Here is a 23,679-nt window from a genome sequence, read left to right as displayed (position 1 = left end):
ACATCCCCCCCACCCCCAATCTCAAAGCAGTGCTATGGGTCAATGCCATACTTGTTTACTCAGGAATAAACAATGAAAGGAACTTTGTTAGGACCAAATCCTTCCTTTCAGCTCTGATGTTGCATGATCGGGGTGAAGGTTCCACCAAATGCGGGCACCTCAACAGGTAGCATTTTGTAAATGCCTCCTCCTACCTACCCTCCTGCTTCTCCCTCACAAGATTCTTCATTTTCGGTTTGAGAAGATGTTGGGGATCATGGAGAGGTACCAGTGTCGTCAGGGCAGTTGCAATTGTTTATGCGATAAGCACAGTCACAGCGCTTGCAGAACAAAAGCATCGAAGAAAGGCGAGCGCCGGTCCACCTCCTGCAATCACGGGCATCATTTCAACGGAAGGCAAAGAAGGTGTAAGCTACAAGCAGAGGCAGCAAACGCCCTGGTTCCTACGTTGCTGCTGCTACTATTACTGCTGTGGCTGCACCTCCTCCAACACAGCCAACCAGACTGCGTGCGAGCCGGGGCAGACGCCTGGCCACCTCCCCACCCTTTCTTCCAGCCATCCATCTATCCTTCCACCCCAGGTCCAGGGGGCCCTACTGTGTGCCGGACCCAGGGCCGGGCACACAACCCGATCCACAGTCAACGGAGTTCGAGAGCCTTCCCCCTTCCCCCGCCCCGGGTGGGTGCGGCCAGTGGGGGATTTTACCGCCGAAAGGTCCAGAAAACCCAAGCCCAGATTCCGGGCGAGAGGCGCAGCCGGAGGCGGCCCGACCTGGGCGGCCCGGGAGCGCGCGCCTCCGAGGCCGCGCAGGATCTCCCAGTCTGGCGCTCAGGTGGCTCCTGCGTCCACTCCACCGCTCCCCTCCCCGGGCCCTCCCCTCTCGAGCGAGGGTCGAGTTTGACTGTGGCGCGCGGGGAAGGAGGGGCTACTAGGGATTTGAAAGTGCACGGGCTGCGGCGTGGAGCTCGCATCTGTTCCCGCCGCCCGCGACCGGATTAAATTTCTGCAAATTCAAACTGAATGGGGCTTTCTTCTGCTGCCTTCCAGAGGGCGCCTGCAGCCCGCCCCACGCTTCTCTTCGGCGGGAGCGGCCGCCCAGCGCACTGCTAGGAGCAATCGCGGGAGCCGGACCCGAGCCCGTGCGGGCCAGACGGCGGCGGCGAGGCGGAGGCGCCCGGGCTCCGGGACCCAGGCACCCAGGCACCCGGACCCTGGGACCCAGGCGCCGCCGGACCGCGCCCCACCCCGCGCGCCCGAGCAGGACGACTGTCATTAGCCTCCTGGACGGGACCCGGGGCGGAATCCTGTTGTCCTGAAAGGGGCCCAGGCGACCCTCCGCGGAAGAACTTTTGGGGGCGGGGTCCCCGGTCCCGCGTCCCCTGGGCGGCCGCTATTGTCTGCGCGCCAGGCTTGGCGGCGCGGGGGGCGTGATCGCAGCGGCCCCGGGCGCGGGGTGCGGAGACCCGGGCGGGGCTGGGCCCAGGGCGGCGGCGGGAGAAGCCGAAGGAGCCGGGGGAGCCGAGGAGCCTGGGGAGGAGGAGCTGCGAGCGCGGGAGCCCAGCCGGAGCCGCGCGGGCCGCGGGCGAGCGGGATGCCGGCGGCGGCGGGAGACGGGCTCCTGGGGGAGCCGGCGGCGCCTGGGGGCGGCGGCGGCGCGGAGGACGCGGCCAGGCCGGCGGCGGCCTGCGAGGGAAGTTTTTTGCCGGCCTGGGTGAGCGGCGTGCCCCGCGAGCGGCTCCGCGACTTCCAGCACCACAAGCGCGTGGGCAACTACCTCATCGGCAGTAGGAAGCTGGGCGAGGGCTCCTTCGCCAAGGTGCGCGAGGGGCTGCACGTGCTGACCGGGGAGAAGGTGAGTCGCCCGGGCGCCGTGAGGCTGGGGGACAGGGGCGGGAGTCGGCGGCCAGGACCTCGCGGGGAGCACTGCACTGGGAGTCCCAGTGCACAGTCCCGGGCCGAGCGCCTTCCCTCTCTGCCCGGCTTTCCTGTTGGGTTAAAAGAGGGGTCGAGCCAAACGCGCACTCAACCCCTTGCAGCCTTTCCCGAAGGGCGGCCTGGGGTCAGCTGCCCGGGGGCTGGGGGCTGGGGGCTGGGGAGTGGACGGCAGTGCTGGGGGAAGCGTCCCGCGCCGCAGTTCTGCAAGTGGAAGGGCGCCGCCTGGCGGACACCAGCGCGGGGGGCGGGATGGGGCCTGTCTGCCCTCCGGGCGGGCAGGGGCTGCGGATCCGTGGCGAGGCGGGAACCAAGGCTAGAGGAGTTGGGCTCTTATGTCGGGGGCGGGGGGAGCCGTAAAGCTAACAGCCATCCTCTGGGGGAGCTTAGAGTCTGATCCCCGTCCTGGGCTCTGGGAGGAGGTGGGGGAAGGCTGAGATCCTGCATTCCTCCCCACCTGTGGACTACAGCAGCTAGGGAATTTTTCGTGCTCAGGCTAGGGTTTGTGCTTCCGCCCTCCACCTGTGCATCCCTCAACCTGTGCTCCTCTCCATCCACTCAACCTTCCCACCCCTGCCGCCCATACCACCCACCATTCTCATCCCCGCCGTTCTCATCCGCTTCTCTCCGTCTCATCCCCTTCTCTCGGTTCCCCCAGCTTCTCTGTGCCCTCCAGCCTCAGGGTGGGAACTGCAGTGTAGACCCTGCTACTGGCAGGAGCAGAACTACAGATACCTCCCCAGAGACTGGGAGATGCCTTCTTATCTTTCTAGAAGAGGGGAAGGGAAAGGGGACCTCCCCGAGACCGAAAGGGGCGCCTCGCCAGCCTTGCTGGAAGTTAGATGATTGTGAACCCTTGCCAGGCGAGGGGCAGGTAGATGGAAGGTGTCATTTAGAGCTGTGAGAAGAAACCCAAAAGCTGGTGACTTGCTTTTGAGGCCAGGTCACCCCAGGCTGGAGCTGCCAGAGCTCAGAGCCAATCCAGGCTGGAGCTGCCCCAAGCTCCTGTCATCTCGGGCTCAAGGCTGCCTCCAGGCTGGGGGTGGCTCAGCCCTGGAGGGGGACCCGCTCCTTTATGTGGTCTGTGGGTCAGGGAGGCGTCAGCCGTGAGCCGCAAGGAGGGAAGACGGAGTTCACTTCCCAACCGAGCAGGTGGTGTGGGAGCCAAGTCCTCTGCCTTCCTCCTGGGGACCTCTGCCCAGCCTAGGGCTGCCCTGTGAAACCCCTGGTCACAGGGCCAACCTGCCCTTTTTGCCTGTGACCAGCCTCACCCCACCTTTAGTTCCCCTCTCCCCATTTCCCCACTTTGTCTTGGAGCCTCTTGCCTGTGAGTGCAGGTCGCTGTCACCCTTGCCATTTTCCCTGTATTCCCTACAGCCGTTCTGAGTGAGCACTCCTTTATTATGGGTACGTGGGGTTAAAGTGAGTAGTTTTTAAAAGTGCCTGCATTCCCATGTGTTCAGTATAAACTTCAGTAACTCTTCAAAAAAAAGGAAAAACCTCCAAACCTCGTTCTAGTCCGCAGGGAGCGAGGCACACTTTTACTCTTCGATTCCATCCGATTCGTTTCGTAGTGAGCTGTCTGACTTCCACATTGCCAGTCCGTTCAGGGCGCAAGGATGCTGTGAGGCCACACAGTCGGCTAATTAGAGTGAGCTCACTTCTCCTGGCCCTGTGTAAATTCCTGTTGGCACTGGCGATGGAAGTTTATTTTCACTGGAAACATATAGGATTCAGTCTGGTCGTGCATATTTCCTCTCTAAACATAACAGAAAGAGGCGAGTCTTTATGCTGACAACGTAATGGCAAGCACTGCAAGTACATTCTTCTCGCCTGCCCTGCTGCAGACTTCTGGCTTCTCTCCACTTTGCTGTGTTGTGCTGTGCCTCTGGCTCTGTAGCAGCGCATTTTTGCACCATAAAACTCTTGGCTTGGGCTGAACTGCCTGGGGGTGGATTCAGAGCTCAGCCAGCGCTGAGGTTCTGGAGCTCTGTGCTGGGCCTATTGGGAAGCCCGACCTGCAGGGAATTCCTGCCCAAATAGGATTCACATGAAGAGACTCGCTGCCTCCCCCAGGTGCCCACTCCCCTTTCCCTCCCGTTTTATCTTTCTTAAATGATGAATCTCACTTGATTGTTGCAATGGCAGGAGATGTTAATTGGATGTGAAATTGCTCCCCTGGGCCCACTGATGGACTGCGGTTAAGGATGGTGGTTCTTCGGGTGGAGAAGGAGGCAGGGGAGAGATGCCCGTGTTGGAAAAACTTGGTTTCCTGGGATGCTTCTCCCCCGCGGGGAGAATCAGTGCTTCAGGGATTGCAGGCATTGGGAGAAATCTGGATTTTAGTTCACTCAGTCGCTGGCTTTAAAGAAACAATGGTGTCATTAATAGCATTTATCTCCCAAATCCAGCACAGTTAATGCTTAACTAATAGATTTGGGTTTTAGCAGATTGTAGGGATTAAAATGGTTGTGTGTGTGTGTGTGTGTGTGTGTGTGTGTGTATGCTTGACTCTGAGAAGGATTGCTAAATTAAAATGAGTCCCCATCCCCACTCTAGTTTTGGGTATTGCCTAACTAAGGCCATTCCTAACACTTTGGGAGGCCAAGGTGGGTGGATCACTTGAGGTCAGGAGTTCTAGATCAGCCTGGCCAACATGGTGAAACCCTGTCTCTACTAAAAATACAAAAAATAGCCAGATGTGGTGGTGCACACCTGTAATCCCAGCTACTTGGGAGGCTGCGGCAGGAGAATTGCTTGAATTTGGGAGGTGGAGGTTGCAGCGAGCCTAGATTGTGCCACTGCACTCTAGCGTGGGTGACGGAATGAGACTCCATCTCAAAAAAAAAAAAAAAAGAGTTTAAGATTTTAAATTTCTATAAACATTAAACTTAAAATAGAAGCAACTTAGAAACCACGTATAATGTTTCTTAATACAGACATTATAAATAATGTTTGTAAGGAATCAGTAAAACAATGGTCCTTTGTCGTCAGCAATATATTTAGATAATTCCTTAGAAGTTTGATTTAGTGGCCAGACATGGTGGCTCATGCCTGTAATCTCAGCACTTTGGGAGGCCGAGGCCGGTGGATCACTTGAGGTCAGGAGTTTGAGACCAGCCTGGCCAACATGGAGAAGCCCAATCTCTACTAAAAATACAAAAATTAGCTGGGTGTGGTGACACACACCTGTAGTCCCAGCTGCTTGGATGGCTGACACACGAGAATTGCAGGAACCCTGGTGTTGGTTCATGATACCATGAACCAGGATAGGCATGGTCTCTGGCGCATGACAGGTTATTACGTTTTGTAAAAAATTGATAAAAGTTGAAAAAATATAGTTGGAAAAGCTGAATTGAGAAAAGAGTAGGTGTATCTCAGATATTGTAGGCAGGCAAACTACAAAACAAGAACAGACAGTCCATGCCACCGTTACCTTCTTTTGTGATTGAGTCTCACTGAGATACAAAGTTGAGTATATAAAATGATTGGTTAAGATGTTGAAGTATCTTGTTCTAACCCTTGGTTAAAAAATAATAAGCCTGCTTGTCACTTCCATCGGAACTATTTTTAGGCTAAGAATAAGGCTTGCCTGCTTACTAACTTGCCAGTGATCATGCTTAGAGCACCACAGTGCCAGATACCTGGAGTGAAGGAGTTACTAAAAATACGATTTACTATGTTTTTCAGAGCAGGAAATATGACTAATTTTAGAGGTGGCCTTTTGGCAGATCTGTTTTTAGCAAGTATTTCTGAAACAAACAGGTGCTAAATCCTGTATTTTTGAAGTGCTAGAAATTTAGGGGTAATCGCTTTGAGGAACAAGAAATGCTTAGAGAACTGGAAATTCCTATTAATCCTTGGCAGGGACTTCTTGGCAAGAAGGAGGCATTTGCAAAGCACCTGCTTGGTGTGCCCTGTGTGACAAGGCACTGCCTGTAATTTCGGAGATTGCATTCTGCAGTTGCGGGCGGATTCTTTTGAACTTCCTGCTCTGCCTCATCTTTTTGAAGTACTTGTGAATGATGGAAATTGGCACGTAGGGTCTGGTTCCTAGTGTTCATTGATACAGGTCCTATGGACTTCAAAGGGTGCTTTGAGTCAGCGCAACAGTGCAGAAACGGTGCCTATGGAGAGGAGTACAACCCTACATTTTCTCTGCAGGTGTTGAGTCACGGCTGTAGCTACCCGTGCATACCAATCTGACTCAAGTCTGTGAGACTGTAGAATTCTGCATGCTGCCAGCTATCGGAGGTCAGCGCGGCCATCATCGGTCCCAGGGTTTATCTGCCCAGAAGGGGTGGGGAGTGGCAGCCATGTGCCCCGGAAGAGAGGGACAGGTTGTGGTGTTCTCTGTGGGAAGGTGGCTTGGGCACAGGGTATCATTTGCCTTGGAGCATATATTCCCTCTGTCGATTATTTATGGTAATGGAGAGACCTGTTCTCTTGGCTAATTGAGACCCGTAGATAATCCCTAGGCCTTATTTTAGCTGATGGGTGAAACTTCTTTCTCTACTCAGCCCAGGTCTAAGTGCTGACCTGAATTGAATTTCACGCTTTCTGATAGGAGGTACCGCTGGGTGGTAAGATGACCAGCAGGAAAGAGCTAGAAACACAGGGCCTGAATAGTCCCCGAGCAGAGGGACGCCTCTGTGAATTCGAGAGAGCTGTTCCCTCTCCTCCATCATCAGCACCAGCCCAGTGCTACAGTGTTGTATGGTTTTCTTCAGGGTCCCCCTCCCGTGCACATTCTGGTTAGCTGCCTGCAGCAGCCCTGGGGTGGGTAAGCTTGTGGGTGTTCTTGCCTGCATTGATTATGTAGAAGGGTGCCCTGAGTAGCTCTTCTCGCTGACATTCTCTATGAGTTTGCTAGGATGGTTCTAACAAATTACCGCACACTGTGTGGCTTCAACAACAGAAATTTATTCTCTCGCAGTTCTGGAGGCCAGAAATCCAAAACCAAGATGTCGGCAGGGCCGTGCTCCTTCTGTAGCCACAGGGAGGATCCTTCCTTCCCTCTTTCTAGCTTCTGGTGGTGGCATTTTCTGGCTTATGACTGCGGCACTCCGTCTCTGTGTCTGTCTTCACACAGTCTTCCTCCCTCTGACTGTCTCTTCTGTCTCTTAATCTCTTCCTGTCTCTTTATAAGGACACCAGGCATGGGATGGAGGTGCACCCTCATCCAGAATTGCCTCATTTTAACTCGATGACATCGACAAAGTCCCTATTTCCAAAGAAGATCGTATCCACAGGCACCGAGGGGACTTGAAGGTATCTTTTGGGGGAGCATCGTTCAAGCCCCGGCGCCTTTTTAGACTGTCAGTATTGGCTTGTGGCTCATTTCCTGGCAAGCAGATCCTGGGAAGGAGAAGAATGTGCTTTTAGGGATTAGTCTCAGAACTGACCTCTGCAAGGAAAGGGGCAAAGCAGCACTAGGCAGAGGCAGAAGCTGGGCTCCAATACCGCTCTCAGCCAAAGCCCCCGCTCATGCTGTGGTGAGTGCTGGAGCTGAGCTGGCCCTTCAGAGCTGGCCAACTTGGGATGCGAGGACTGGGATTTATATTTCTGCATGGGCCAGTCCTTGATGGGGGCTGCCCAGGCAAGGGGCATGGCCTTGGACAGGACAGTTGCTGAGGGCGGTTCCTGGGGAGAGCTCACTCCTGGGGGAGTCAGTTCTTCAGCACTGATGGGGAATCTGGGGGTACAGCCCAGCGTTTGCTGTTTACTGAAACAGGGCCAGAGTCCAGGGTTCTTCATCTGAGTCCATACCCTATGGACCATAGACAACGTGGGCATCTTTTCCATGCCCACTTGGATGTGCGTAGTCATCATTTCCATGTGTTGGTATCAAGTCCTCTCATCTCGTTACCTTGAAATATACAAGGTATGGCCAGGCGTGGTGGCTCACGCGTGTGATCCCAGCACTTCGGGAGGCCGAGGGTGGATCACCTGAGGTCAGGAGTTTGAGACCTGGCCAACATGGTGCAACCCTATCTCTACTAAAAATACAAAAAAATTAGCTAGGCATGGTGGTGTGTGCCTGTAATCCCAGCTACTTGGGAGGCTGAGGCAGGAGAATCACTTGAACCAGGGAGGTGGAGGTTGCAGTGAGCCGAGATTGTGCCACTGTGCTCCAGCCTGGGCAACAAGAGCGAAAACTCCATCTCAACACCACCACCACCACCAACAACAACAACAAAGAAATATACAAAGTATTGCTGGTAAGTATAGTCCCCGTAGCAAACTTTAACATTTAGTCCTTCTATCTATGTATGTTTGTACCCATGAACCAGCTTCTCTTCATCCTGCCCTACCTTGCAGCTCGATTGTGGTCTCTCACCCTGAAATGAGGGAGCAGCCGGCGTGGCATCTCATTAGCAGATTCCATGTGCCACACGCTGGGAAATTTTCTGGCCTCACATTTCTCTTAGGTTAGAACCATCAGGGCTCTGCTGTGTTTCTTGGTACTTACAAGGTTGAAAGCTCCCTTTATATGCTCTATGGGTTTTTTTTCCTGAGAACTCTGGGGCAACTGAGAGTTGGGCCAAGTTGTGGCCCAGCATGCCTACTTCAGAGACAGTGGCACTTTCCTGGGAAGAGACGCTCCCTCCCCCATCACTTGTGAGTGGTGGGAAAAGTTGTGGAAGGAGTTGTGGGAATTTGGATTTTTGATGAGTAGAGTAACAGTTTGGGACATTCTCATGGACGAAAATAACTATTCAGGGTAGAGCCACCTGTTAACATCCTCTTAGCACTCTTACGGTGGCCACTCTGCCCTAGCTATGCAACTTCTAATCACTGGGTTCTTTTTGGTTTTTAATCATCTTTGTGTTTGCAAGATGTGTTTGGTTAAGTTTTGGAACTGGTAATACAGACACATGGTCTGAAATTCAAAGGTTCTGAGAGGGTTTGCAGAGAGAAGTAACTGCTTCTTATCTGGGCTCTTCAGTTCCTGGGTCTTCTTGTGAGAGGTCACCCCTCTTCCTAGTCCTTGTGTATCACTCCAGAGATACCCTATATGCATAGAAACCCACATACATATTTGTAAATGTGTAGGTATGGGCAGATTTTTCTTCTTTTATTGATACAAAATATTTTACATATTTGTGGGGTACCTGTGAGTGTTACATGCATAGAATGTGTAATGATCTAGCCAGAGAATCGACATGTCCATCACCTGAGTATTCATTTCCATGGGTTGGTATCATTTCAAGTCCTCTATTCTAGTTACCTTGAAATATACAAAGTATTGCTGCTAAGTATAGTCACCCTAACAAACATTAGAATTTAGTTCTTCTATCTATGTATGTTTGTAACCATGAACCAGCTTCTCTTCATCCATCCCTCCCACCCACCAGGGCAGATGTATTTTTAAACTGTACATGCTGTTCATTATCTTGCTTTTTCACTTAGCAATATGTCTTGAGCATCCTTCCCCATGACTACTACAAAATTGCCTCACTCTTTATGTTAATTAATTATTGCATAGTAGTCACTGTGTAGAGGAATCGTGTTGACTTAATCATCCCTTGTTGATGGACATTTAGGTAGTACATAATTTTTTTTTTGTTACAAACCATAGTGTGGTAAATATCAGTTTCCATTTGTCACTTTATAAATGTGACCCTTCAGTGTATCTGAGGGGTAAATTCCTAGTCTTAGGCCAAAAGGTATGTCTGTTTTAACTGTTGGTAAGTATTGCCAAACTGCCTGCCATAGACGTTGGCAATTTATAATCACATTTGTAACCCTTATAATTTATAAGGGTTCCCAACTTCTAATCACACTGATCTGGTATGGGAGTGTTTGCTTTTCCACATGTCAGCCAACAGGGTACTCATTTTGATCTTTGCCAATCTAGTGTATTAAACAGGGTATTTTGTTTTATTTATTGTTTCTCTTATTGACATGGGAGTTGAGTATATTTTCATACCTTCTCAACTGTTTGTACTTCATTTCTGTTCATTGTTCATGTCCATTCCCCACTTTTCTTTTGGGTGTTTGGCCTTTTTCTTATTGATTTGTAGGAGCTCTTTATCTGTTAAGGAAATTAGTCCTCTTTGAGTGATGTATTTTGCAGTGTCTACCATCTTCCCTCGCTCCCCATTATTCTTTCTCTTTTTCTTTGTGGTTCTTGCCATTTGCAGAAATTATTTCTTGGGAGTTCATGAACTAGAGAAGAATAATTGATAAGTTTTGAAGGTCTACGGAGCCCTATCATTTGTGTGCATGTAAACATATTTCTGAAGAGAGGGTCCATGGGTTTCATCATATTCTAAATGGAGTTATTTATCTCTAAAATAGTAAGAGCCACTGCTTTGTTGCCCATCCTTGTTGGCTCTGCTGACTAAATGGAGATCTGCAGATTACTGGGCTGAGGGTTTGGATCACCTTGGTTTGTTAACACCAGTGCCAGTTGGGCTAAAGTTGCAGATTATACACACTCAGGCTAGGCAGGTAGGTTCTGCAACCATGGCCCTGGACTAAGCACCCTTGATTCTGCCCCCACCCTTACCTTGCCTGGATTGCAAGGGAGAGGCATGATACTGTGTGGGATGATCTTTGGAAATCTTTGACTCTTGCTGGTTTAAGTAGAACAACTGTGAATCCATGTCTCATCATCTCTTCATGGGAAAGGTGGTACCGTTTATGGTGGGTGGTTGCTATGATCAGAATGTTTGTGTCCCCCAAAATTCTTTTGTTGAAATTCAAACCTCCAGTGTGATGGTATTTGGAGATGGGGCCTTTGGGAGGTGATGAGTCTACCCTCATAAATGGGATTAGTGCCCTTATAATAGGTGCCTCACTGAGGTTGTAGTGAAAAAAAAAAAAAAAAAAAGCCAGGCCTGGTGGCTCACACCTGTAATCCCAGACTTTGGGAGGCTGAGGTGGGTGGATCACTTGAGGTCCAGAGCTTGAGACCAGACTGACCAACATGGTGAAACCCCATTTCTACTAAAAAGACAAAAATTATCCAGGCGTGGTGGTGGGCACCTGTAATCCCAGCTACTCGGGAGGCTGAGGCAGGAGAATTGCTTGAACCTGGAAGGCAGAGGTTGCAGTGAGCCAAGATCATGACATTGCACTCTAGCCTGGGTGACAAGAGCAAAACTCTGTCTCAAAAAAAAAAAAAAGTAAATAAAGGGTGCCTAAAGGAGCTTGTTTGCCCTTCTACCATATGAGGACTCAGAGAAAAGATGCCATTTCTATGAGCCAGAAAACAGGCCCTCATCAGACACTGGATCTGCTGGTGTGTTAGGGTTAGACTTCCCAGCCTCCAGAACTGTGAGAAAGGTATGTCTGCCTTTTTTTTTTTTTTTTTTTTTTGATGAGTGTCACTCTTTGTTGGCCAGGCTGGAGTACAACGGCACCATCTTGGCTCAATGCAACCTCCACCTTCTGGGTTCAAGTGATTCTTCTGTCTCAGCCTCCTGAGTAACTGGGACTACAGGTGCGTGCCACCATGCCCCGCTAATTTTTTTATTTTTAGTAGAGATGGGGTTTCGCCATGTTGGTCAGGCTGGTCTCAAACTCCTGACCTAAGGTGATCCACCCGCCTCGGTCTCCAAAGTGCTGGGATTACAGGCACGAGTCACCATGCCTGGCCAAATTGTCTGTTCTTTATAAGGCATCCAGTCTATGGTATTATGTTACACCAGCCCAAGCTGACTAAGACAGTGGTTGAGAAGAAAGAGAAAGGGGGAGTATCGAGGGAAATGAAAACCTTTCAGGGAGCAAGAGCCACTACGTAACTTGGACTTAAAATGTACTAAGCCGAGTATTAATACAGTAATGCATGTGTGTGGCAGTGCACCTTGGGACTCTTTGAGGGGCTTTGTCTACTTGAGAAGCCCTCTGAGGAGTAGCCCTGGTCTGCTGTTGGAATTCCTGTGGCCTCGGCCTGACGACCATCTCTGAATGCTCTGTCCCCTGTCACTCTCTGCTTTGTCCCTCCTCCCCACTTGGACTGGTTTGCTAGGGCTGCCATAAGAGAGCACCGCAGATCTGGGGGCTGGAACAGCAAGGCCTTACTGTTTCTCATTCTGGAGGCTGGAAGTCCAAAATCAGGGTGTTGGCAGGGTGGGTCCTTGCGAGGCTGTGCAGGAAGGATCTGTTCCATGTCCCGCTCCTCGGCTTATCCATGGCTGTCTTCTTCCTGTGTCTCTTTACATCGTCTGCCCTCCACATGTGTCTGTCTCTCTCTATACAAATGTTCCCTTTTCTTTTCTTTTTTTTTTTTTGAGATGGAGACTTGCTCTGTTGCCCAGGCTGTTGTGTAGTGGCACAATATTGGCTCACTGCAACCTCTGCCTCCCAGGTTCAAGTGATTTTCCTGCCTCAGCCTCCTGAGTAGCTGGGATTACAGGTGCGTGCCACCACACCCGGCTAATTTTTGTATTTTTAGTAGAGACCATTTCACCATGTTGGTCAGGCTGGTCTTGAACTCCTGACCTCGTGACCCACCCGCCTCAGCCTCCCAAAATGCTGGGATTACAGACGTGAGCCACCACACCTGGCCTATGTTCCCTTTTGGTAAGGACACCAGTTCAAATTGGATCAGGGCCCACCTTAATGACCACACTTTAACTTGATTACTTCTCTAAAGACCTCATATTCAGGGGGCTGGGCGCAGAGGCTCATGCCTATAATCTTAGCTCTTTGGGAAGCCCAGGAAGGCAGATCACCTGAGGTCAGGAGTTTGAGACCAGTCTGGCCAACAAGGTGAAACCCTGTCTCTATGAAAAATACAAAAGTTATCTGGTCGTGGTGGTGCACACCTGTAAACCCATCTACTCGGGAAGCTGAGGCATGAGAATCACATGAGCCTGGTTGGGAGGCGGAAGTTGCAGTGAGCCGAGATTGTGCCCTTGCACTCCAAATTGGGAGACAGAATGAGACTCTCAAAAAAAAAAAAAAAAAAAAAAGACCTTGTATTCAAATAAAGTACTGAGGTACTGGAGTTAGGACTGCAACAGATGAATTTTGGGGGGACATAATTAAACCTTTAACATCACCTGATCCCATGGCATATATTTAGAGTTGATGTGTTTGTCTCCCCACTAGAGTGTAAGCCCCATGAGGAGAGACCACTGCTCTATCCCCAGTGCCAAGAATAGTTTCTGGTACAGAGAATATGCTCAGAAAAGTCTTTTTTTTTTTTTTTTTGAGACAGTTCCGCTCTTGTTGCCCAGGCTGGATCTTGGCTCACTGCAACCTCCGCCTCCCAGGTTCAAGCGATTCTCCTGTTTCAGCCTCTCAAGTAGCTGAGATCACAGGTGCACACCACCATGCCCAGCTAATTTTTGTAGTTGTAGTAGAGATGGAGTCAGGCTGGTCAGGCTGGTCTCCTGACCTCAGGTGATCCACCTGCCTCGGCCTCCCAAAGTGCTGGGATTACAGGCATGAACCACCACGCCTGGCCAGAAAATATTTTATGAATGGATCCAAGCATGGTTTAATCTTCCTAAGACATGTGACAGCCTTTTAGGGGGTAATGTCCAAGCTGGGAGGCTCTGGTTCTGCAAGCGCTGTATGTTTCTCTCATTCCTTGCTGCTGTGGGTGTGCCTGTCTAGGTGATGACTATGTTGAACGGGTTGTGTGGCTGGTGCTCTGTAGAAAACTCCTGGCCCCTGAACAGCTGTGTTTTCTGCAGGAATTTAGGTAGGCACCTAGGTATCTGAGTGACAGGTAACCAACCAGAACCAGACAATATTTTGCAGTGTCAGGGGACTGTTAATGGACCCTCGCTCTTTCCTGAGAAAATGTAGCAACACTGCAACAGATGGGAGAAGTTGCTATTTGCAAACATACATTTTATTTTGGATGTTTCCCATGGAGATATATGTAGTTTTGGAGTCTGTGTCTTTGACTGTGATTTTTTTTTTTTATAAGTTTATTAGTCTCCTAAGCCACATTCCTGCCAAAACATTTTGCAATCCTGCTTGCTTCTCTTGCCCATTTTCTGAGCCATTTGATTTCATTCTGGGCTCCCTCCCTGCATCACCGATGCCGTTTTAATCCTCTATTTGAGTTCTTGTTGTCTTACGTTCGACCCCAAGGCTTTTTGGTAAGTTGTCAGGCCGTCTTTCTGCCTTTCTTCAGACGCTTTTGTACGTGAAGCTCTTCTCTTTGTCACCATCGGCTCTTTGCCGGAGCTCTGTGTGTGGCAGCTTGAGAGTGTGCAGCAGTGGTGGGTGCCCCGTGAGCACAGAGCGTGGTGCTAAAAGACAAAGGAACAGTGGATGTTGCAACCACCTTCAGGGAGCCTTGCCAGCTCCGTTTAGGGATGATAGAATGAAGTTTGGATTCTTAGTGATTCCCCTGTCTATCTGCAGCAGAACACGGATTGCATAACCTTCCAAATCGATAAAAACCTGCAGGAAAGAAATGGGTACATGGTTTTTGCTTTGACCCTGAGGAGGTCCTACTGGTCACGAAAATAATGAACATTTGTGGATCTCGTACCATCTGCTGGGCCATGTCTTGGACACTTTGTTGCATAAGACAACTTACTCTTCATAGCAGCCTTTTGTGGTAGGTACTGTTATCCTGATTTTGCAGAGATGACCAGGATCTTGGTTTGCCTAGGACTCTCTCAAGTTTAATGTAGGAAGTCTTGGATCTGAGATAATGCCAATACCACATTCACCCAGGAAAACATTTCATCAGAGTGTTTGGAGTCCAAACTGCAGGTTTCCAAATAATAGTATTAATAAGTAGCGTATCAGGTCATGAATCAGTGAAGAAGTAAAGCGCAAAGCCCTGGGCATTACTGGGATGCTTTTGTGAGTAACACTAACATCCATGTGTGCTCCCAAGGAGTGAGGGGTGCTTTTCTCACATATGTAGTACTGGTCTACCATCTTTATGCATTCACTGTGAGAGGAGGAGCTTGAGCTATTAATAATATGTGTGTTAGGCCAGATGCAGTGGCTCACGCCTGTAATCCCAGCACTTTGGGAGGCCGAAGCAGGTGGATCACTTGAGATCGGGAGTTTGAGACCAGCCTATCCAACATGGTGAGACCCTGTCTCTACTAAAAATACAAAATTAGCTGGGTGTGGTGGCGCATGCCTGTAATCCCAGCCACTCGGGAGGCTGAGGCAGGAGAATCGCTTGAACCCAGGAGGCGGAGGTTACGGTGAGCCGAGATTGCAGGCCATTGCACTCCAGCCTGGGCAACAAGAGTGAAACTCACCTCAGAAAACAAACAGACAAACAAACACACAAAAAATGGGTGTTGTATGTGCACACACAAATGTATGTGTGTGTATATATATAAATACATGCATATACACAGATGTATTTGTGTATTATATATAACATTAAATATAAATTATATAATACTATGCTAAATATAAACACACACATATACCTTTTCGTTAGCAGACTTCCTCAATGATGAAGCAGTGGGGACTGGTAGCTCTCTGGGTAGCTCTGGTTAGCATCAGTCTATCTCTAGCACTTCTCTTTTGCGCTGGGGGTTGAAAAATCTGCCAGAGGGGAGAGAGGTTTTGAATCACATCGGGAAGCTGGAAGTGCATTCCTATGTCGCGCAGTGAACGGTCCCTTCCAATCTCCTCATTAAACCATCCTCCTACGAGAATGAACACAGATTACCTACTAAAAGCAAAACAAAATACCCAGCGCTTTTGCCTTATTATGCGGACGATTTGGAGCCAGACCAACTTTCCCAAGCCATTGCTTAGTCCTCACTTGGGCTGAGAAAGGACATCAGAGGCAAACGGAATGAGGAAGGTGCCCCAGGTGAAAAGCAAGCTTGGGGAAAGTTAGCTGTGGAGTCTGAGATCAGAATATTTTAACATTTTATCTGAGCCCTACCTTAGTGAAACCAAATGGATAAAGATAAGTGTTATCACTTATATAATCTGGTTTTTGGTTGGAATTACTGCTGCTCTGATGTAGCTTTCTCCGTGCATTCTTGATTCCAGGTTAAAAATTTAATTAGAGAAACTAGTCGATGACTCAGTTCTCAGTTGAACATTTACATTTAATAATACTAATAACGAAAACTTGTTTTGAAAACACGTCTCCAGGTTTGCATAGTGTCATTCCCATAGGGTGACATTTTATTCTATTAAAAGCTAACATTTGTGAGAAGTAGTTGCAATTTCAAGGCCAATTTGACATAATAAAACTTGAATTTCTCTCTGGAGGGAAGGTGCTGGATGGCTATTGTACTCCCACCTAATTTATTACTCTGAGATGCTTTTTCCAAGATCAGGAGTGAGCTTTTTATCATAAAGGCCATTAAAGCAGCTGAGAAAGTACCGGAGAATGTGTGGGGTAACAGATAGTTTCTTTCCAGTGTTCAGACTTAGAATTATGTCCTCAAGATTTCAAAGTAACATATTACTCAACAGCGCATTTATTTTTAAAAAGTCTAATATAAATTTTTTCTATGATCAACTATAAATATTTTTAAAATAATATATTTTGAAGTATTTTTGACTGAGCATTAAGAATTTTAAAATTCTTTAAATCTTAACTGATTTATTATACTGTGATTTAACTGTCACAGGTATATTCCAGAATATTTGAGATTTTTAACAGATCAAAAGAAATCTTGGGCTCATATTTGATAGTTGCCATCTAAATCATGGCCACTTATACATACTTTTTTATTGTCAATTTTGCCACTTGTTACTGTACTAATCACATTGCATTATCTACTCTTTCTGTTTTAGATACCTTTTTTTTTTTTTGAGACAGAGTCTTGCTCTGTTGCTCAGGCTGATATGCAATGGCACAGTCTCAGCTCACTGCAATCTCCGTCTCCTGGGTTCAAGTGATTTTCCTGCGTCAGCCTTCCAAGTAGCTGGTATTACAGGCACCCGCCACCATGACCAGCTAATTTTTGTGTTTTTAGTAGAGACAAGATTTCACCTTGTTGCTTCGGCTGGTCTTGAACTCCTGACCTCAGGTAATCCATCTGCCTCGGCCTCCCAAAGTGCTGGGATTACAGGCGTGAGCCACCACGCCCAGCCGATAAATATTCTTTTAAAGTTTGATTTCTGGTGATGCATAGCATTCCGTTATTTGGAGTTGCTGTGATTTTTAAATCCAGTTCCCAATCGTTGGACATTGAGGTTGTTTCAAAATTTTCCCTGGATACGTGATACTGCTGTTACTATCCTTGTATGTTCATCTCTGAGTCATTCCTTAAGATAAATAGTTGGAAGGCTTTTGACACATTGCCACATTGCACTTCAGAAAGGTTATACCAAGTGACACAACAGATATGAAAGTGACTTTTTAACTGAGCATTTTGATAATTAGTAAGGCTAATCATAATTTGTGTACTTGATTGAAAATGTGTTTCTTCTTTTATGAACTGTTAATAATTTTCCCCCATCTTTCTCCTGTTTATCTTACTGGTTTATAGAAACTCGTTTCATATTACAGATATTAGCTTTTGTTTACAAAAAAAACTTTAGACAAATTAAATTTGACGATTTAATTGAGCCAAGAATGATTTGAGAACGGAGCACACCCCGGTCCTGACCCTCAACCAGACAAAATGGAAGTGAGGTACAGAAACAGGCTGGATGTGGTGGCTCATGCCTGTAATCGCAGGAATTTGGGAGGCCGAGGTGGGTGGATCACTTGAGGTCAGGAGTTTGAGACCAACCTGGCCAATGTGGCAAAACCCTGTCTCTACTAAAAATACAAAAATTAGCTGGGTGTGGTGACCCACCCCTGCAATCCCAGTTACTCGGGTGGCTGAGGCGTGAGAGTAGCTTGAACCCAGGAGACGGAGGTTGCAGTGAGAGGAGATTGCGCCACTGCCCTCCAGCCTGGGCGACAGAGTGAGACTTTGTCTCAAACAAACAAACAAACCAAAAAGAAAAGAAAAGAAAGAAGCAGCTGGATTGCTTACAGCTTGGCATTTGTCTTATTTGAACATGTGAACACACCTGTGATTGGCCCAGACTCTGTGATTGATACAAGAGCAGGTTACATTTAATAATACTATTAAATGTATTATTACACATCGGTTTACACATTCTGTTAGGATCCTGTTTACACATGCAAGTTAGGTTACAGTTCACTGTGTACAGATAAACCATTAGGCTGAACTTAAAATATGTAAGAAAGCAGCTTTAAACTTTATTTCACATTTTGTTATGTTGCAAATATTTTCTCCCAGGTGGTCATTTGCCTTTTGATTCACCTTATGGTGCTTTTATTTTAGGAAGGGGGCAGAGGCACATAGAAATTTTGTGTTTTGTCGAATCGATCGAATAGCATTTTATCTTTAGTTTTCTCTTATTGCTTTTATGCATAAGTAACCTAGAGGGCTTGTTGTTGGTTTTGTCTTATACATGATCAGTGGGTCCAGTGTTTCATAGTTGTCTGCAGAAAAATCTTTGCATTGGGTAGGGGTATTTGACTATAGATTCTAATGTGTTACATAATGATTTAACCTGTTGGTGTTACGTACTAAAGCACAGGCTCTGGGGACTGACAGCTTGGGCCTCCCATCTGCTTTCTGCTACTTGGTATCTGTGTGGTCTTGGGCACAGTATTCAAAAACTCTAAACTTCAGCTTCTGTATCTGCAAAATGGTGACAACCATACCTCATGGTATTCAATGAGAATTTGGTTTTTAAAAAATACATATATATATATATATAGTGTGTGTGTGTGTGTGTGTGTGTGTGTGTGTAAAGCACATAGCCTGAAAATACAGTCATTATTGTGTTAGTCAGGAAACAGTGGCCGGACGTGGTGGCTCATGCCTGTAATCCCAGCACTTTGGGAGGCCAAGGTGGGCGGGTCACCTGAGATCAGGAGTTTGAGACCAGCCTGTCCAACATGGTGAGACCCCTGTCTCTACTAAAAAGATTCCAAAAACTTAGCCAGGCATGGTGGTGCATGCCTGTAGTCCCAGCTACTTGGGAGGCTGAGGCAGGAGAACCCGGGAGGCGGAGGTTGCAGTGAGCTGAGATCACACCACCGCGCGTTTGCCTGGGTGACGGAGCCAGACTCTCTCTGGAAAAAAAAAAAAAGAAATGGTAGTTGTTCTCTTCATTTAGACTTTCATAGTTGTATTTACGCCTTACAAGTATGTATTATTTAGGGTCTTTTAGGTAGTAAGAAACAGATACCCACTCAGTTTATCATAGATAACAGCATTTTATTTTAAGGATAAAGTGAGGTGAGGCAAAAGATGATGGGGGCGCCTCTTCCGTCAACACCTCCCTGAGGACCGGAATGCCTCTCCGGAGGTCTGCATTCCTGGGATTCCACTTCCCTCTTGCCCACCTCTGCCTTGGACCTCCTTTTCTTGGCAGCTTCTGTGCTTCCTAGGGAGCATCCTGCCATTCACCCTGCCCCCTGCCTCAAGGCTTCTCACTATTCCTGGCTCTTCTGCCTCCTCCTGTGTTTCACTTTTTGCTCTTTCTGGATGTAGAGGAGGGAAAAATGTCTTCCCTCCACCTTTCTACTTCTTTGGTTGGGCTACAGATTAAACTGACATAAGACAGAGTGGAAGGAGGAAAACCACATTAAGGCCATAGTATGCATGGGAGTCCCACAGAATATGAGACTTCAAGAAGGGCCAGGTCATGGAAGCTTCTACAGAAAAGAACAGGGGCTTGAGGCTTTTGGGGTAGTGGCGATGTGTTATGGGAGGATGAGGGGAAGGAATGTATGGTGGTGAATAAAGGTTGTCTTGTTTTGCAGATAAAAGTCTTCCAGGTAACAAAAGTTACCTGGAGCAATTCTCTTCCTGATACATAAATTTTCTTTATAGATATTATTATTATTATTATTATTTGCAGAAGAACAGCTTTACGGAGCTACTTCTATGTTTGCAGTTTCTCAGGATAGTCAGCTCAAACTATGCCAAATAATTATAATTGGAGTGTCATGTTCTGGTCTCCTATAGTCATGTTTCGGGGTGGTTGGTGTGTCCTGAGCCCCAACATGGGTATTATTGGATCTCCTTATATTTCTGGGATTGATGACATCGTGGTAGAAGTGTAATACTGGAATCCTTACTGACCTTACCTCCTTGTCACCTTTTTTGCCACTGAGTGTCCTTTAACAGCAGAGAATCATTTTGACAATGGAAGAAAGAATACTATTGGTAGATGATCCTCCACGAGTTACCAGATTAGTATGGTTTGAGAAAGTTTGTGGGACAATTTAATTCTCATGCTTTTGATCGGGTAGGCAACTCTTGCCTCAACACTCAGGAAAACATGTTACTGCCTTTAAGGGTTACACTTTCTCCCATGTTTGTGTTTTTGGGGATAGCTTGCTGCATTTTTTCACTGACCCTTTGCTAGAGGTTCTGTCATTTCCAATGTGATCTAAGGCCCCTTTGGATTCTGGGACTGGGTTGAGAATTTTGTCTTTGATTCTTATCGCCAAAATTTCTGGGTTTCCAATTCCTGTGGTTTCTCCCTTCTTCCCCAAGGCTGCGTTTTTTTGGTACCTTTTCAACTGCTTTTGGCTGCCAGTTGTCCTCTGGTGTGAGAATAGAATATTGATTGCTTCCTGTTGCCTGTGGGACAGGAATGCTTCTTGAATTAGAGCTAATTCTGGAGTTTAAAGTATTAAATGTCAAATTTGAAAGAAAGCATGTCTAAGACCTCTTTGTTGTGGAAGGAAAGGTCATCCCAGGGCCTAGAGGAAGGGAAAGGAAGAAAGAAAAGAGAAAGGAGAAAATAGCTGATGACTTCTCCTTTTTCCAGATCATTCCCTCTACACTCATGGAACGCTCTTTCCATTTTCGTAAAATCCATTTTTAGACTCAGAATTCTGCATCTCAAGCCATTTGCCAGGTGTACTGTGATGTCAGAATACTCACTGCTGGGGAAATTGCGCCGTTGTAACTAGCTTAAAAAATAACACAAATGATACCTTTACTTGGAGATTTTCATTCGAACACTTAATGATGGCCCTTTTTATGCAGAGCTGCTGATAACCTGTGTGGGCTTTTTTACACATTGGAAAAGCTGTGCCTTGCCAGACCAATTAGAAAAAGACATCCCCTCTGGGTCAACCAATTAAAAAAAAGCACATCCTCAAGTGGGCCAATTAGAAAAGGCGTCCCCTCAGTTGGACAAAGGCTTCCTGTTTGAATGGATGCAGCTGTAAGGTGCATGATTTAGCAAACAGACAGCATTTCGGGAGGAAAATATATCCTTTGCTCTAGGGCACAGAGTTGGCAAGCCAAGTGGGGTCTGGATATTTCCCCCCAAATGGCCCCCTCCATTGGGTGCTTTTGTCTGGGGCACCAAGTACACTGTGAACAGGCTCAAGAATCAATTCTGCCCCAGTGGAGCCTGCCTCCTGGAGTTGGAGCTAAGCTGTGAATCACAAACACGGAACTCATGCTATTACAGTGGAAAAGTCCATGTTTCTTCCAACAGTGACTGATTAAGTGTCCCAGGATTTTAGCGAATCTCAGGTAAAAATCTGCAGAATCAGTCCTGGTCTCTTTCTTTGGCAAAGTCTGCGTTGTTGCTTGTTCTGTAAGAGAAAGAGAAGCAAGATGAAGAATTTGGATGATAAATAAATTCAGTGTGTTTATGTCACTCAAGGCCCAGGAGACACAAGACATGCTCTGGCATATGTAACAATTAGGGTTTTGGGGAAATGCCCTTCATGAGACCTGTGAACTTTGTGTCTCCTGAGTCATCATTCAACCTGCCGCAGGGGCCCAGGGCTCTTAGACTTCCTGTGTGTTAAGAGCCGAAGCAGCTGTTAAACTCAAGTCCCAGAGACTCCGGTCTGCAAATTCGAAGAGAAAATTCCCCCCAAAGTGCTGATTGCTTATCAGCCCTGTTCCTTCCTTGGATGGGGAAATGGTGTGACAATTTAATAATGGGCCTGTGACAATTACATGCAAGTGGAGAGAATGAAAAACCAGCCTTGGAACAGAGATTTTTCTGTTTTCTTTTCTGGGAATGGTACGTGGTGGTTTTGGCTTTCTCTGTGTGTAATCGGAGAGGCCCATCCATCTCTGTGTGACAGAGGAAAATTTCAGCATTAGGAAAGTAACTTCTGATTTCTCACAAACAGCTGGGTGGGCCATGCCTCACTGGTGCTCAGGCTGAAGCAACCTTTTAAATAGAGTTGCCCAGTGTGGCTTCTGCATCCGAAAGGGCCAGTGAGCTGCTGTGTGTTTCGCGGTGGTTGCTGAGCTCTTGTCATTCTGAACACCCCTAGTAGAGGGTCAGTGTGAAGGAGGGCATTACCTTGAACCTGACAAGTCTTATATCTGTCAGGGTGTTTGCTGTGGGCTGAATTGTGACCCTCAACCCCAAATTCATATGTTGAAGTCCTAACCCCCAGTATCTCAGAAGGTGACTGCATTTGGAGATAGGATCATAAAGGGGTGATTAAGGTGAAATGAGGTTATCTGGATGGGCCTTAATCCAATATACCTGGTGTCCCTAGAAGAAGAGGAAATTTGGACACAGATGTGCGCACATACAGAGAGAGACTGTGCGAAGGCACAGTGAGAAGATGGCCATCTACACGCCAAGGAGAGGGGCCTCAGGAAGAAACGACCCTGCTGACACTTTGATCTCAGACTCTCGGCATCCAGACCTGTGAGAAAATACAGTTCTGTTGTTGGAGCCGCCCAGTCTATAATCCTTTGTTACGGCAGCCCTGGCCAACTAACACACTCTTCATACACCTCCATTTGCTGAGTGGCCCAGAAGCTGAGGTCAGTTTCAGGAATCACGCTGGGAAACTTCACCTGATTCACGAGACCCACTTTCTAATGGGATCCTCCTCTTCAGTAACTTTTTCCTCTGGGTAGGAGCCTGGGGTTTCTCTCTCTCACTTCTTGCCTCACTAAACTCTGTTCTGTAATGAATCACATTCTGTCCAGATACTACGATACCTGGAAACAATGTCCTCCTTGAGTAAGGAAATCAGTAATACTCATTGGATTCCTGACTCATATGGTGTTGTGTGCTGTCTCATTCCATGTTGGGTCAAGAAAAACAAACAAACAAACAAGAAAATGTTTTCCCTATAGTGCTGTCTTGGTTTCCCTGGCATATTTCTACAAAACACCATCAAAAGAAGAAGGTGTTCCAAGTTCCTATTAGAATTTCTTCATTGACACATATAGATGTATGAAAATTATTAGGATGGTCCGTAAAGCTCTTTATATTGTTTGTTGGATATTGACACATGACTTGTGTTACTTTGCATATGATTTGTGTGAACCCGAAAGATTATTCTCTGTAGCTCTTAAAATGTTCACTCTTTAGGAACACTCTTAAAGTGATCAACTAAAAAATGCTGTTGCTAGTAGCATGATGTCATGTGCATTAGTTGCCTGGGGCTGCCGTAACAAAGTACTACAAACTGTGTGGCTTAGGGCTGGGCACAGTGGCTCACACCTGTAATCCCAGCACTTTGGGAGGCCAAGGCAGGCAGATTTTTTGAGCTCAGGGGTTTGAGACAAGCCTGGGTAACATGGGGAGACCCTGTGTCTACAAAAATACGAAAATTACCCAGAAGTGGTGGTGAAGGGCTGTAGTCCCAGCTACTTTTGGGAGGCTGAAGTGGGAGGATCACTTGAGCCTAGAAGTTGGAGGCTGCGGTGAGCTGAGATCGCACCACTCACTGTAGCTGGGGTGACAGAGCAAGACCCTGTCTCAAAAAAACCAAAACAAGGCCGGGCGCGGTGGCTCAAGCCTGTAATCCCAGCACTTTGGGAGGCCGAGACGGGTGGATCACGAGGTCA

At 47.5% G+C, this 23,679-nt stretch overlaps 1 protein-coding gene across 1 annotated transcript in view; it reads left to right on the top strand.

Annotated features, from left to right (window-relative positions):
* The first annotated feature begins 1,369 nt into the window (after positions 1 to 1,369).
* Positions 1,370 to 23,679, top strand: part of HUNK (hormonally up-regulated Neu-associated kinase) — a 124,800-nt gene continuing 102,490 nt past the window's right edge. The window contains exon 1 of the mRNA XM_023189426.1: positions 1,370 to 1,853. Within this exon, the coding sequence (XP_023045194.1) occupies positions 1,593 to 1,853 (261 nt within the window). The 5' untranslated portion in view covers positions 1,370 to 1,592. The remainder of the gene's footprint in view (positions 1,854 to 23,679) is intronic.

The sequence above is a fragment of the Piliocolobus tephrosceles genome, chromosome 19 (genome assembly GCF_002776525.5).
Source record: "Piliocolobus tephrosceles isolate RC106 chromosome 19, ASM277652v3, whole genome shotgun sequence".
NCBI lineage: Eukaryota > Metazoa > Chordata > Mammalia > Primates > Cercopithecidae > Piliocolobus > Piliocolobus tephrosceles.
The sequence above is the reverse complement of the archived record's forward strand: the minus strand, read 5'-3'. Positions and strand labels throughout refer to the sequence as shown.